This window comes from Grampus griseus (assembly GCF_964374135.1).
Source record: "Grampus griseus genome assembly, chromosome: X".
NCBI lineage: Eukaryota > Metazoa > Chordata > Mammalia > Artiodactyla > Delphinidae > Grampus > Grampus griseus.
Window position 1 is genome coordinate 31,435,215 of NC_138999.1, and position 16,480 is coordinate 31,451,694.

The 16,480-nt window shown below is 37.6% G+C and overlaps 1 protein-coding gene across 1 annotated transcript in view; it reads left to right on the plus strand.

The window, feature by feature from the left end:
- The window catches only part of CFAP47 (cilia and flagella associated protein 47), a gene marked incomplete at both ends in the record, with an annotated part of 513,170 nt that overhangs the window by 170,149 nt on the left and 326,541 nt on the right, over nt 1-16,480 (plus strand). The window contains 1 exon segment of the mRNA XM_082682021.1: nt 12,191-12,386. Within this exon segment, the coding sequence (XP_082538147.1) occupies nt 12,191-12,386 (196 nt within the window).

Genomic DNA, 16,480 nt, shown 5'->3' on the forward strand with positions numbered 1-16,480 from the left:
TGTCTTCTTACGTAGGTTTATTCCTAGATATTTTATTCTTTTTGTTGCAGTGGTAAATGGGAGTGTTTTCTTGATTTCACTTTCAGATTTTTCATCCTTAGTGTATAGGAATGCCAGAGAATTCTGTGCATTAATTTTGTATCCTGCTACTTTTCCAAATTCATTGATTAGCTGTAGTAGTTTTCTGGTAGCATCTTCAGGATTCTCTATGTATAGTATCATGTCATCTGCAAACAGTGACAGCTTTACTTCTTCTTTTCCAGTTTGGATTCCTTTTATTTCTTTTTCTTCTCTGATCGCTGTGGTGAAAACTTCCAAGACTGTGTTGAATAACAGTGGTGAAAGTGGGCAACCTTGTCTTGTCCCTGATCTTAGTGGAAATGGTTTCAGTTTTTCACCATTGAGGACGATGTTGGTTGTGCGTTTGTCATATATGGCCTTTATTATGTTGAGGAGAGTTCCCTCTGTGCCTACTTTCTGCTGGGTTCTTTTCATAAATGGGTGTTGAATTTTGTCAAAAGCTTTCTCTGCATCGATTGAGATGATCATTGGGTTTTTCTCCTTCAGTTTGTTAATATGGTGTGTCACACTGATTGATTTGCATATATTGCAGAATCCTTGCATTCCTGGAATAAACCCCACTTGATCATGGTGTATGATCCTTTTAATGTGCTGTTGGATTCTGTTTGCTAGTATTTTGTTGAGGATTTCTGCATCTATGTTCATCAGTGATATTGGCCTGCAGTTTTCTTTCTTTGTGACATCTTTGCTTTTGGTAGCAGGGTGATGGTGGCCTCGTAGAATGAGTTTGGGAGTATTGCTCCCTCTGCTATATTTTGGAAGAGTTTGAGAAGGATAGGTGTTAGCTCTTCTCTAAATGTTTGATAGAATTCTCCTGTGAAGCCATCTGGTCCTGGGCTTTTGTTTGTTGGAAGATTTTTAATCAGTTTCAGTTTCAGTGCTTGTGATTGGTCTGTTCATATTTTCTATGTCTTCCTGGTTCATTCTCCCCACGTTGTGCATTTTGAAGAATGTGTCCATTTTTCCAGGTTGTCCATTTTATTGGCATAGAGTGGTTTGTAGTAATCTCTCATGATCCTTTTAATTTCTGCAGTGTTGGTTGTTACTTTTTCATTTCTAATTCTATTGATTTGAGTCTTCTCCCTTTTTTTCTTGATGAGTCTGGCTAATGGTTTATCAATTTTGTTTATCTTCTCAAAGAACCACCTTTTAGTTTTATTGATCTTTGCTATCGTTTCCTTCATTTCTTTTTCATTTATTTCTGATCTGATCTTTATGATTTCTTTCCTTCTGCTAACTTTGGGTTTTTTTTTTTTTTTTTCTTCTTTCTCTAATGGCTTTAGGTGCAAGGTTAGGTTGTTCATTTGAGATGTTTCCTGTTTCTTAATGTAGGATTGTATTGCTATAAACTTCCCTCTTAGAATTGCTTTTGCTGCATCCCATAGGTTTTGGGTCATCATGTCTCCATTGTCACTTGTTTCTAGGTATTTTTTTTATTTCCTCTTTGATTTCTTCAGTGATGACTTCGCTATTAAGTAGTGTATTGTTTAGCCTCCATGTGTTTTTATTTTTTACAGATCTCTTCCTATAATTGATATCTACTCTCATAGCGTTGTGGTCGGAGAAGATACTTGATTTGATATCAGTTTTCTTAAATTTACCAAGGCTTGATTTGTGACCCAAGATATGATGTATCCTGGAGAATCTTCCATGAGCACTTGAGAAGAATGTGTATTCTGTTGTTTTTGGATGGAATGTCCTATAAATATCAATTAAGTCCATCTTGTTTAATGTATCATTTAAAGCTTGTGTTTCCTTATTTATTTTCATTTTGGATGATCTGTCCATGGGTGAAAGTAGAGTGTTAAAGTCCCCTACTATGATTGTGTTACTGTCGCTTTCCCCTTTTATGGCTGTTAGTGTTTGCCTTATGTACTGAGGTGCTCCTATGTTGGGTGCATAAATATTTACAATTGTTATATCTTCTTTTTTGATTGATCCCTTGATCATTATGTAGTGTCCATGTCTCTTGTAATAGTCTTTCTTTTAAAGTCTATTTTGTCTGATATGAGAATTGCTACTCCAGCTTTCTTTTGATTTCCATTTGCATGGAATATCTTTTTCCTTCTGCTCACTTTTAGTCAGTTTGTGTCCCTGGGTCTGAGGTGGGTGTCTTGTAGACAGCATATATATGGGTCTTGTTTTTGTATCCATTCAGCAAGCTTGTGTCTTTTGGTGGGATCATTTAATCCATTTACATTTAAAGTAATTATTGATATGTATGTTCCTATTCCCATTTTCTTAATTGTTTTGGGTTTGTTATTGTAAGTCTTTTCCTTCTCTTGTGTTCCCTGCCTAGAGAAGTGCCTTGAGCATTTGTTTTGTAAAGCTGGTTTGGTGGTGCTGAACTCTCTCAGCTTTTGCTTGTCTGTAAAGGTTTTAATTTCTCCATCTAATCTGAATGAGATCCTTGCTGGGTAGAGTAATCTTGGTTGTAGGTTTTTCTCCTTCATCACTTTAAATATGTCCTGCCAGTCCCGTCTGACTTGCAGAGTTTTTGCTGAAAGATCAGCTGTTAACCTTATGGGGATTCCCTTGTGTGTTATTTGTTGTTTTTCCCTTGCTGCTTTTAATATGTTTTCTTTGTATTTAATTTTTGATAGTTTGATTACTATGTGTCTTGGCATGTTTCTCCTTGGATTTATCCTATATGGGATTCTCTGTGCTTCCTGGACTTGATTAACTACTTCCTTTCCCATATTAGGGATGTTTTCAACTATAATCTCTTCAAATATTTTCTCAGTCTCTTTCTTTTTCTCTTCTTCTTCTGGGACCCCTTTAATTCGAATGTTGGTGTGTTTAGTGTTGTCCCAGAGGTCTCTCAGACTGTCCTCAGTTCTTTTCATTCTTTTTTGTTTATTCTGCTCTGCAATAGTTATTTTCACTATTTTATCTTCCAGGTCACTTATCCGTTCTTCTGCCTCAGTTATTCTGCTATTTATCCCTTCTAGAGAACGTTTAATTTCATTTTTTGTGTTATTCATCATTGTTTGTTTGCTCTTTAGTTCTTCTAGGTCCTTGTTAAATGTTTTTGTGTTTTCTCTATTTCCAAGATTTTGGATCATCTTTGCTATCATTATTCTGAATTCTTTTTCAGGTAGACTGCCTATTTCCTCTTCATTTATTAGGTCTGGTGGGTTTTTACCTTGCTCCTTCATCTGCTGTGTGTTTTTCTGTCTCTCATTTTGCTTTACTTACTGTGTTTGGTGTCTCCTTTTCACAGGCTGCAGGTTCATAGTTCCCGTTGTTTTTGGTGTCTGTCCCCAGTGGCTAAGGTTGGGTCACTGGGTTGTGTAGGTTTCCTGGTGAAGGGGATTAGTGCCTGTGTTCTGGTGGATGAGGCTGGGTCTTGTCTTTCTGGTGGGCAGGTCCACTTCTGGTGGTGTGTTTTAGGGTGTCTGTGGCCTTATTATTATTTTAGGCAGCCTCTGTGCTAATGGATGGGGCTGTGTTCCTGTGTTGCTAGTTGTTTGGCATAGGGTGTCCAGCACTGTAGCTTGCTGGTCGTTGCGTGTAGCTGGGTCTTGACATTAAGATGGAGATCTCTGGGAGATTTTTGCCATTTGATATTACGTGGAGCTGGGAGGTCTCTTGTGGACCAGTGTCCTGAAGTTGGCTCTCCCATCTCAGAGGCACAGCACTGACTCCTGGCTGGAGCACCAAGAGCCTTTCATCCACACAGCTCAGAATAAAAGGGAGAAAAAATAGAAAGAATGAAAGAAAGAGGATAAAATAAAATAAAATAAAGTAAAATAAAATAAAGTTTTTAAAATAAAAAATAATTATTAAGAAAACAATTTTTTAAAGTAAAAAAGAAACAAAAATGGGTGGACAAAACTCTAGGACAAATGTTGAAAGCAAAGCTATACAGACAAAATCACACAGAAGAATACAGATACACACTCACAAAAAGAGAAAAAGGGGAAAAAATAATATACCTTTGCTCCCAAATTGCACCTTCTCAATTTGGAATGATTCGTTGTCTATTCACGTAATCCACAGATGCAGGGTACATCAAGTTGACTGTGGAGTTTTAATCTGCTGCTCCTGAGCCTGCTGGGAGAGATTTCCCTTTCTCTTCTTTGTTTGCACAGCACCGGGGGTTCAGCTTTGGATTTGGACCCGTCTCTGCGTGTAGGTTGCCTGAGGGCGTCTGTTCTTCACTCAGACAGGATAGGGTTAAAGGAGCAGCTGATTCGGGGGCTTTGGCTCACTCAGGCCTGCGGGAGGTAGGGCTACAGATGTGGGGCGAATCTGCAGTGGCAGAGGGCAGCATGATGTTGCACCAGCCTGAGGCGCGCAGTGCGTTCTCCTGGGGAAGTTGTCCCTGGATCACGGGACCCTGGCAGTGGCAGGGTGCACAGGCTCCCGGGACGGGAGGTGTGGAGAGTGACCTGTGTTTGCTCACAGGCTTCTTGGTGGCTCCAGCAGCAGTCTTAGCGTCTCTTGCCTGTCTCTGGGGTCCACGCTGATAGCCGCAGCTCGTGCCTGTCTCTGGAGCTCCTTTAAGCAGTGGTCTTAATCCCCTTCCTCGCGCACCAGGAAAGAAAGAGGGAAGAAAAAGTCTCTTGCCTCTTCATCAGCTCCAGACATTTTCCCCGACTCCCTCCTGGCTAGCTGTGGTGCACTAGCCCCTTCAGGCTGTGTTCACGCAGCCAATCCCAGTACTTTCCCTGCGATCTGACCGAAGCCCGAGCCTCACCTCCCAGCTCCCGCCCGCCCCGGTGCGTGAGCAGACAAGCCTCTCAGGCTGGTGAGTGCCAGTCGTCACCGATCTCTGCGGGAATCTCCTCGCTTTGCCCTCCGCAACCCTGTTGCTGCGCTCTCCTCCGCGGTTCCGAAGTTTCCCCCCTCCGCCACCCACAGTGTCCACCCACGAAGGGGCTTCCTAGTGTGTAGAAACCTTTCCTCCTTCCCAGCTCCCTCCCACTGGTGCAGGTCCCGTCCGTATTCTTTTGTCTCTGTTTTTTCTTTTTTCTTTTGACCTACCGAGGTACGTGGGGGCATTTCTTGCCTTTTGGGAGGTCTGAGGTCTTCTGCCAGCATTCAGTAGGTGTTCTATAGGAGCAGTTCCACAGGTAGATGTATTTCTGAGGTATCTGTGGGGAGGAAGTTGATCTCCGTGTTTTACTCTTCCGCCATCTTGAAGCTCCTCCTGCCATTTCTTAATAATTAGTTTTTGGGGAGTGTGTTGTTTAATTTTCATGTATTTGAGAATTTCCCAAATTTCACTTTATTATTGATTTGTATTTTTGTTCCATTGTTGTTGTAGAACATACTTTGTATGGTTTCAGTCATTTTTAATATATTGAGGCTTACCTTACACTCTAAAGTATGGTCTACCCAGGAGAATGTTCCACATGCACTTGAGAAGTGTATGTATTTTGCTCTTGTTGGGTGGAATGTTCCATAGATGTGTGTTAGGTCCAGTTCATTTATAATGTTGTTTAAGTCTTTTATTTCTTTAGTGATCTTCTACCTACTTGACTTACCCACAATTGGGAGTGGAGTATTGAAGCTTTATAGGGTTATTATTTAGTTATTTATTTGTCCTTTCAGTTCTACCAGGTTTTCATCATGTACTTTGTGGCTCTGTTAAGTGCATATATGCTTAAAATTGTTATATCTTCTTGATGGTTTGTCCTCTTATCAGTACATATAATGTCCTTCTTTATCTATAGTAGCAATTTTTTTCTTAATATTTATTTTTTCTAAATTTATCATAGCCACCACAGCTCTCTTTTAGTTTTTATTTGCATTTATATCCTTTCTCCATCCTTTTATTTTCAACTGAGTTGTGTTTTTGAATCTAAACGTGTCTCCTGTAGATGACATGAATTTGGATTATTTTTTAAAGTTTATTTTACTTATCTCAGCCTTTTCATCACTGTACTGAATTATTTTATATTTACTGATTAATTACTAATGAAGTTAAGGAAAGATTTACATCTGTCTTTTTGCTTAACATTTAACTTTCCTTTTTGTTTCTTTCCTAATAAAATTCTGAGGTATTTTCTTAGTGACTTCCCTGGAAAATACTAGTAACATCTTACTTTTTAAAATGTAATTGAGAGTAATACCAAGTTCATTTCAACAGTATGCAAAAACTTTGCTCCAATATAGCATCCCCTTTCTTTGTACTATTATTGTCACGCAAATTACATCTTTGCACAATATAATCCCATCAACACAGTTTTATACTACTTTCTTATACTTTTTTTCTGTGTAGTTTTAAGGTTTTTTTTCCTTTTACTGAAGTTTAGTTGTACGATATTGTATAAGTTACAGGCATATAATATAATGATTCACAATTTTTAAAGGTATACACCATTTATAGTTATTATAAAATATTGGCTATATTCCCCATACTGTACAGTATATCCTTGTAGCTTATTTTATACCTAATAGTTTGTACTTTTTAATCCCCTACTCCTATATTGCCCCTCCCCCCCCGATAAACACTAGTTTGTCTCTATATCTGTGAGTCTGCTTCTTTTTTGTTATATTCACTAATTCGTTGCATTTTTTTTCAGATTCCACATATGAATGATATCATACAGTATTTGTCTTTCTCCATCTGACTTATTTAAATTAGCGTAATGCCCTTGAAGTGCATCCGTGTTGCTGCAGCCACTGTGGAAAACAGTATGGAGGTTTCTCAAAAAACTAAAAACAGAACTGCCATATGACCCAGCAGTTCTACTCCTGGGTATACATGCGAAAAAAATAAAAACACTAATTTGAAAAGATACATGCACCCAAATGTTTGTAGCAGCATTATTTACAATTGCCAAGATATGGAAACACCCTAAATGTTCATCAACAGATGAATGGATAAAGATGTGGTATATATATATACAATGGAATACTACTCAGCCATAAAAAGAAAAGAAATTTTGCCATTTGCAGCACCATGGATGGACTTGGAGGGCATTATGCTAAGTGAAATAAGTATGCATTTAAAAAAAATCAGATAGTCAAGGAAAATGAAAATAAAACTACTTTTATATTATCATTTATAGTTACTCATATATTTACCTTTACCTCTTTATTTCTTTCTGTGATCCAGTTTACTGTCTAGTTTCCTTTTATTTCAGTTTCAAGGGCTCCCTTTAGTATTTCTTCTAGAAAAGGTCTGCTGGTGATGAAGTCTATCATTTTTTGTTTATTTGGGAATGTCCTAATTTATTCCTCATTTCTGAAGGATAATTTTGTTGGATATAGAATTCTTGGTTGACAATCTATTTCTTTCAGTACTTTAAATACGTCTTCATACTGCATTCTGGCCTTCAAGGTTTTTGGTAAGTCAGCTGTTCACATTATTGAAGACCCCATATATATAATGAGTCACTTTTCTTTTTCTGCTTTGAAGACTCTCTTTCCTTTGGTTTTTGGCCATTTGACAAATATGTCTGAGAGTAGATCTCTTTGAATTTATCTTACATGGAGTTCATTGAAATCCTTACATGTTTCATTTAATGGTTTTCATCAAATTTTGTATGGTTTTGGCCATTATTTCTTCAAATGGTCTTTCTGCTCTCTCTTTCTCTATCTCTGGGCTTCTCGTTTTGTGTATATTGGTTTACTTGATATTGTCCTGTAGATCTTTGAGGCTCTGTTTAGTTTTCTTCATTCTGTTTTCTTCTGTTCCTCATACTGGAGGAACTCAACTGACATTTTTTTCATGTTGGCTGATTCTTTAGTCAGTTTAGATCTACTGGTGAAACTGTGTTGAATGAATTTTTCATTTCATTTACTGTACATCAACTCTGCAATTTATGTATAATATATATTTATATATAAATATGTGTGTGTATGTGTAATGTTTGAACTTTCTCAGGGACAGGTTCTACTGACAATTTTTTTTCCTTCGTATAGATCATTCACTGTTGGTGTTTTGTGTGTGTCAAATTTTATTTTTGAAAATGGGGCATTATAAGTAATGTAATATGGCTACCATGGAAATGAGAACTTCACTTCCACTCAGTAGTTGTTGCAATTTTTGGTTTGTTGTTATTATTGTTACTGTTTGTTTGTTTAATGACATTACAGAACTAATTCTGTAAGATTTGTATTCTTTTTCTTATGTGTCCACTGAACTCTCAATTTAGAGCTCATCTAATGATTAAACAGTGATTTCCTTAAATGCTTTAAATCAATAAGTTGCCCATACTTTGCCGAGGGATTCTGTGCATGTGTTGGGGCATGTCACTGATGGATGAATGGACAAAGAAGATATGGTATATCCTTACAATGGAATATTATTCATCGTTAAAAAAGGGGACTTCCCTGTCTGTCCAGTGGTTAAGACTCTGCACTTCCACTGCAGAGGTTGCGCGTTGGATCCCTGTTGGGGGAACTACGATCCCACATGCTGCAGGGCAAAGCCAAAAAAAAAAAAAAAACGAAGGAAATCCTGTAATATGTGACATGTTTGAATCTTGAGAACACTATGCTAAGTGAAATAAGCTAGTCACAGAAAGACAAATACTGCGTGATTCTACTTATGTGAGATACTAAATTAGTCAAACTAGGAGAAACAAGGAATAGAATGGTGCTTTTCAGGGGCTAGGGAAGGGGGAAATGGAGAGTTGCTAATCAGTGGGTATAAAGTTTCAGTTATGCAAGACGAATAAGTTCTAGTGATCTGCTGTACAACATTGTGTCTACATATAAAAATACTGTAATATACCTTTAAAATGTGTTAAAATGGTAGATCTCATATTAAGTGTTCTTACCACAATAATTTTTTTTAAATGTGGGGATAAGAGGTATCTCTCTGCATCTGTACATTTCAAATAACTAAAAAATTCCTCTAGTCTTTTTTTTTTAATCAGAAAACTGTTAGGACAAGTTAGTCGCCTTTTGGACAAGTTACAATGGTAGCATTTTGATTTTTGACTGAAAGTCTGTTTTTCTGTCCACCCCTGGCCCCGACCGAATCCCTTTGTCCTAAATCTGATCCACTGTCTAACTTTTTTACACACACCCCCCCACTTATGTGCAAACCATGATTCCAATAATCTTATTAACATAACTTCTCACCCCCCAGGTCACAGGGCTTTGGAAGGACAGCGTAATAAGCAGCACAGAAAGCAACTTGTTTACTTTTCCCAGCCTCTTGAGAGATGTGGGTCTCTAATTAACTTAAGATTTCTTTTAATCACACCTAGTGAGATCTTGTCCTTGTTCTTTGTGCTATCCTGTAGCATCTGCCGTTTTATTCTAGCAGGCATTGGTGATTGATTACACTTTTGTTCTGCCATTTTCTCTTCTTGTAATCTGACTGTGGTATAAGCCTTTTATTTCAAACCATGGTCAGGGCTTTTATGTCTCCTATTTCCTTTGCCTTGTAGATGGAACCTTTGCCATCAATATCACTTAAAGTAGGGCAAATATATTTTATCTCCACTTTGGGTAGAACCTGTTATACTGCTAACCAAGCAGGGCTCCTTTATACTGTCAGGGCTTTCAAGAGTTTGAGTGAGGTGGGTTTTAGTTTTCACTCCCCCTTTATTGCTCTTCCTTGGACTGCCACAGGGATAGAGGCAGGGCTGTGATAGTATCTGTTATCCGCACTGGTATGTAGGCAAATCATCAATCCCTTCTGAATCTTAGCCACTGTTCTTGAATCTAATTTGTGTGGCTAGACTCTCACTCCCCTTGGATAAGATTGTTCTTAGTTCTCATGTAAATAACCTCAATGTTTCCTGAGCCTGACACCCAGGATGTGCATATCTTAGAAGATTCTCAACATGAGAATCCATGAAGAAGATTCTCCACATGAGAATCCGTGCTACATTAAAACATAGAATTGTTCAGATAATGAGCTTTAGGAAGTGAAGGTATGGCAACTACCTTTTTTAAGCAGACAGGAGCAAAGGAACAGCAGGAAGGTGCTTGTAAAAACATCTATGCACGTTTTTTTTTTCTGTCTCTTTGAGGAAGTCTATACTACTATTTGTCTCTAATGGAAAGCATCTGCTTAAGTACCTTTATAGTTTATATACTATAACTAAAGCATACCAAATGTCATTTCCAGACTATTTTTCTATTTAAAAGGGTATTATAGTAACTTACCTGTTTTTCTTCCTAATTATTCTTACTTATGAAGCAATGTTAAGATTACAGGCTCTTGTATATGCTATTTGGGCCTATCCAGATTCCCATTACTGGGCTTTTCCATCCCTCTCTCAGTTGTGGGTGTTGGTTCCTGGCAGGTTATGTTTGTCCCTTTCTCCAGGGGATTGCCCTTGGCTGGAGGAAGATACCTCATGAAGAGATACCAAGGAGATTAAGTCTAACCACCACTACTACCTCAGGTGACCCAACCCACTCCCTCCCACCCCCTCCCCCTGCTCTGTCTGATATCCCAGAGCTCCCTGTGGAATCAGGTTGAATCTGGATTCTAAAACTACAGCTTCTCATAGCTTCTTGCCCTGCCCTGTTCTGCTTCCCTCCTTTGGTTCCTCCTGAGAGCACTCCCTCAGTAAATCACTTGCATTGGGATCTCTCGGACACTACTATGTTTTACACATGTGGCAATCTAATAAAATACCCGCGGCTAGCTATGTTAACAACAGAAAAGGCAGGATAAGAACCTATTACCGCTTTTAAGCTTTTTAGAGAGTTCATTGAGCTGTGTGTTCGCTTTCTCCATAATATTCTGTTAGCACAGTATTGCATTAAGTCTATGTCCAGCACATCTCTTAGCCTGGCCTTGTATATGCACTTTAGATTTATGTGTGAGAGACAGTACATAGGATATCGTGATTAGTAGATTTTTTAAATGTTTCATCTTTTATTACCTCTGTTTAGAACTCTGAAAAGATGATAGAAAACATCAAATATTCCCTGCATTCTGAAGTTTACTTTATAAAAATTATTAGGTTTCATTATATATTTCTTTGTATTTCTTCTTAGTTTCTAATGTGTCTGGTCCTAAAAGAAATAGTATAAAAGGTAGTCCAGCTAAAGCCACCACCTGTATTTCTATACAGAGCTTCTCCTTTATGTCCTTATCAACATTTATATCCAGATGAAATGGACTGAATCATCTAGAAGGAAATAAGAAACATTTCCATTTGCCTTTTCCTGCAGTATGGGGCTGAACCCAAGCAGTCAAACCTATAGGCTCCTTCCTTAGGATCTCATCCTAACTCTTAAAAAAAAATTAAACATGCCTATAACACCTTTATATAACTTACATCTCAGATGAGAGAGAAGGCATACCTGAGCTTAAAAACATGTGTTACTGAATCCCCAGTAGTCTTAGTTTACACAAGGAACCCCTTCTCCATTATCCCAGAAACCTTTAACACTTCTAAAACCCAGGAATAATCTCAAAGCAATCCATTCAAAACTCAGAATTCAGTAAGTTTTTGATTTCTAAACTATAACTTTGAATTCATACTCATGAGATCACATTTTTCTGCCTGTGAGACTTACGTTTGGGGATTTGGGTCTTAAAAGGCATTGGCAGCTGGCTCTGATGGCACCTGTTGTCCGAGACCAGCCTGCTGCTTCTGTGCTGAGCCTTTTTCTCCTACACAAACTGCCTTTCCTCCTGTGAGTTGCCATGTGGCAATTTCCTATCTTTTCCTACCAGGTGAAATTGGCCAGTCGACCCTGACAGCCTTACATAAATCTAAAAATCTGCAAGAAAGCACATTCCTTTCCTCTCAGCATATCCATTTCTCAGTATTCCCTGAGATCTTTATGGCAGTTATCTGACCTCATCTTCATGCTGCATATACTAAAGGGATGGGCAGCTCCTTTTAAGGCATGGAAAACAATTAGAAAAAGAAGTCCTGTTGTACTGTTTCCCCAAGGTATATGTATTTTCCCATAATAATGAAAATCTACTGTAAGGAGACGTACTCTATTTCTAGACAGAGTGCACTTTAAAAGATTTTTATTTCAATGACACCTCATTACAAGTCTTAAGTTCCTTGGCAGGATAAATCCAGTTTCTGGGTAATCTATTCTGCTCTACTGAGCTGTAACTTCATAGTACATCTTAATATTTAGTAAGGTTTAAATTATGTAAATGTTTTTTGGTGTGTGTGAACTAATCTAAAATACTTAAAAAATGTTTTTCTTTCATTAGAACAGCCTAGAAAATACACAGCTGATATTCCTATACATTTAAATGATAATCCAGTTTGCTATCGAATGTTATGTCTGGTTGGAGAGGTAAAATTACCCAAGTTATTGTTTGACCCTCCTTTCATATTTTTTAATCCTGTTCCTTTGGATGTAACAACTGTGATGGATGTCAACATTTTACCTCAAAACTATTTCAGGTAGATGCCTAATGTGAATTGACCACATTTTCTTTAGGTGCTTTTTTCTTTCTGTCTGTGTTATATGAGCCATGAACAATGTCTGACTTGTTTCTATAGTTGGAGTGAACTACTAAAATATTTAACTGTACATTTAAATTAAAAATGCCCCCCAAAAGCCCATTTAGTTGTCTCACCGTTAGTCGTTTAATTTTCTGGTAAAAATTTTTGGTATATCTCTTTATGTGGTATGAGAAGCAAGCTTAAAAACTCAGTGTATTAGTTTTCTTTTGCTGTGTGACAAATTACCACAGACTGAGTGTCTTAAAACATGAATTTGTCCTCCCAGTTTTCTTTGGGGGCGTAGGTGGTGGGTGGGTCAGGAGTCCAGGTTAGTTTAGTGTCCACTGCTCACGGTCTCAGTAGGCAGAGCTCAAGGTGTGGGCTATAGCATCAGTCTCCTCTGAGACTCAGTCCTCCTCCATGCTCTCTGGTTGTTGGCAGAACTAATCCTTGTAGTTGTAGCACTCAGACGTCGTTTTTTTGCTGGCTGTTGGCTCGGACAACTCTCAGCTCTTAGAGGCCACCCTCAAGTCCTAGACATGTGGTCCCCTCCTCACAACATGGCATTTAACTCATTCAAAGCCAGAAGTACACCAGCTCTCTGACTTTTCTCTCTCACCTGATTAAATTGGATCTGCCCCTGATTATCTCCCTTTGCTTACTCAAATTCCATTGACTAGGGACCTTCATTACCTATGGAAAGTTCCTTTACTATTGCCATATAGCATAACTTAATCACCATAGTGATATCTCATCATATTTACAGATCCTGCCACCCAAGGAGTGGGAACTGTGCAGTTTGTACACTAAGGAACAGGACCCTTGGTGGCCATCACAGAATTCTGCCTATCATGTGCACATACCATAGAGAATGCAATCTGTTTTTATTTTTTTAAAAATTTATGAAGAGCTCAAATTCCCAGGACTGTATTGGCCTAGATATATTATGAACCCTCACATTACAAAACAAATAGAGCTTGTACTTGTGTGTGTGTGTATATATATGTATGTATGTATTAAAATATATATAATATAAAACTACTGGGCTGCTGAGAAGTGTGGGAGGTCTCTAAAGGGTATCAGATCAAGCCAAACCAGAAGAATACATTCTTATAAGCTGAAACTAGAGTAGGAGTGGTGAACTGTAATAAAATGCCAAATGCAAGCTTGTTCTTAAATTGGGACAACTTCAAGATAGGAAAACTTAATCTCTGATTCCTGGATTAATCTGGAAGAGGCTAAAATGGTTCCACGTGAGTAAGTCCTTCTATCTTTCAGCAGAAGCAAGCAAATCTTCTCTAGATCAGTGGTTCTTAAACTTTGGTGTATGTTGGAATCTGAATTTCTGTATAGGAAATTAAAAGAATGTATATGTAGATATTTAAAACTATGAAGATCATTTATCAAGATAGACAAATATAAGTCCAGTATTTAAAATTCAATAGCATTTCAGCTTACAACATTTAGAACGTGCAACCGTAAAACTACTATTCATAAAAACATTAACAATTAAAGATAATAGGAAGAATTGTGTGGAACTGTATGGAGAAAATTATAAAATTTAAGTCAAAGAACTCATAAATAAATGAAGATTTACACATATTCATGAATTGGGATATTTAATATTGTAAAAAGGACAGTTTTCTACAAATCAATTTAGATATTTCATGCAACTGAAATAAAAATTCAAATAAATTTTTTCATAGAGATTGACACGTAAAATTCTAAATTTTATATGAAAAAATCAAGGATCAAGAGTAGCCAAGCCACCCCTGAAGAAAAAGAATAAGGTGAGAAGGGCTTGGCTTCCCAAATATCAAGACTAATAAATCAATGTGATAGTGGTGCAGTGATAGAGAAAATGTGCAAAGGAGTAGAATAGACTTGAAAAAGGCCCACACATGGATGGATACTGAATATATGACAAAGGTAGTATAGATCTATGGAGCAAAGAGATTACTCTTCAATAAATGGTGCTGGAATAATCGATTGTATGGAATATTTCAAACTGGATTCCTGTCTTAATACATGAAAATTCATTACACATGGATTGAAGGCTTAAATGTGAAAGGTCAAATGTAAAAAATAACTTAGAGGACTTCCTTGGTGGCACAGTGGTTAAGAATCCACCTGCCAGTGCAGGGGACACGGGTTCGAGCGCTGGTCCAGGAAGATCCCACATGCCATGGAGCAACTAGGCCTGTGCACCACAACTACTGAGCCTGTGCTCTAGAGCCCATCAGCCACAACTGCCGAGCCTGCATGCCACAACTACTGAAGCCCGTGCGCCTAGAGCCTATGCTCTGCAACAAGAAGCCACCGCAATGAGAAGCCTACACACCATAATGAAGAGTAGCCCCCACTCACCACAACTAGAGAAAGCCTGCACGCAGCAACGAAGACCCAATGCAGCCAAAAATAAATAAATAAATTTAAAAAAAAAGATAGGCAATTTGAATATAGGCAAAAAAAAAATTAAAACAATTTTAATGTCTGTGGGTAGAGAAAGATTTCTTAAGCCTTAAAATCATGCCAACAATAAAATAAATAACTGATACAAATTAATCAGAAAAATATCAAGTAACTCAACAGAAATGTTGACAAAAAGTTTCAATCACTTTCACAGATAAAACGGAAAATAAACACATGAAAACATATAATTGACCTCTTTGTAAACTTGGAAGTAAAAATTAGTGACTGCAATAAGATAGTATTTTGCTTGTCCTGGGTAGGCAAACATTAATAAATCAGGTTACTAGTTACAGTGTCAGTGAGTAGGACCACACTGGATAATACTATGTAAAGTGTAACATCGGCATATTTCATAGCCCAACATTTACACTTCACAGTATATACAAGAAAAACTCATCAGGGAAATGCAAATCAAAACCACAATGAGATATCACCTCACACCTATCAGAATGGCAGTTGTCAAAAAGACAACAAATAATAAATGTTGACGAGGATGTGGAGAAAAAGGAACCTTAGTTCACTGTTGGTGGGAGTGTATATTGGTGCAGCCACTATGGCAAACAGCATGGCAGTTCCTCAAAAGATTAAAACTAGAGCTATCATATGATCCAGCAATTCCAGTCCTGAGTATATATACAAAGAAAATAAAAACACTAATTCAAAAAGATTAATGCACCCCAGTGTTCATAGCAGCATTATTTACAATAGCCAGTGTATGGAAGCAATTTAAGTGTCCATCAACAAATGAATGGATAAAGAAGATGTGTATATATTCTACATATTCAATGGAATATTATCCAGTCATAAAAAATAATGAAATTTTGCCATTCGCAACAACATGGATGGACCTGGAAGGTATTATGCTTAGTGAAGTAAGTCAGATAGAAAAAGACAAATACTGTTATGTTTTCATTTATATGTGGAATCTAAAAAATAAAACGAATGAATATAACAAAAGGGAAACAGATTCATAGATACAGAGAACAAACTAGTGGTTACCAGAGGGGAGAGAGGTAGGGGGAGGGTCGAGATAGGGGAAGGGGATTAAGAGGTACAAACTACTATGTATAAAATAAATAAGCTACAAAGATATATTATACAACACAGGGAAGATAACCAATATTTTGTAACTGTTTTTTGAATTTCTTTTTTTCATACAGCAAGTTCTTATTAGTTATCTATTTTATACATATTAGTGTATATATGTCAATCCCAATCTCCCAGTTCATCCCACCAACACCACCCCCGCCCCGCTTTCCCCCTTTGGTGTCCATACGTTTGTTCTCTACATCTGTGTCTCTAGTTCTGCCTTGTGAACCAGTTCATCTGTACCATGTTTCTAGATTCCACATATATGCGTTAATATACAATATTTGTTTTTCTCTTGTGACTTACTTCACTCTGTATGACAGCCTCTAGGTCCATCCATGTCTCTACAAATGACCCAATTTCGTTCCTTTTTATGGCTGAGTAATATTCCATTGTATATATGTACCACATCCTCCTTTTCCATTTGTCTGTCAGTGGACATTTAGGTTGCTTCCATGACCTGGCTATTGTAAATAGCCAATATTTTATAA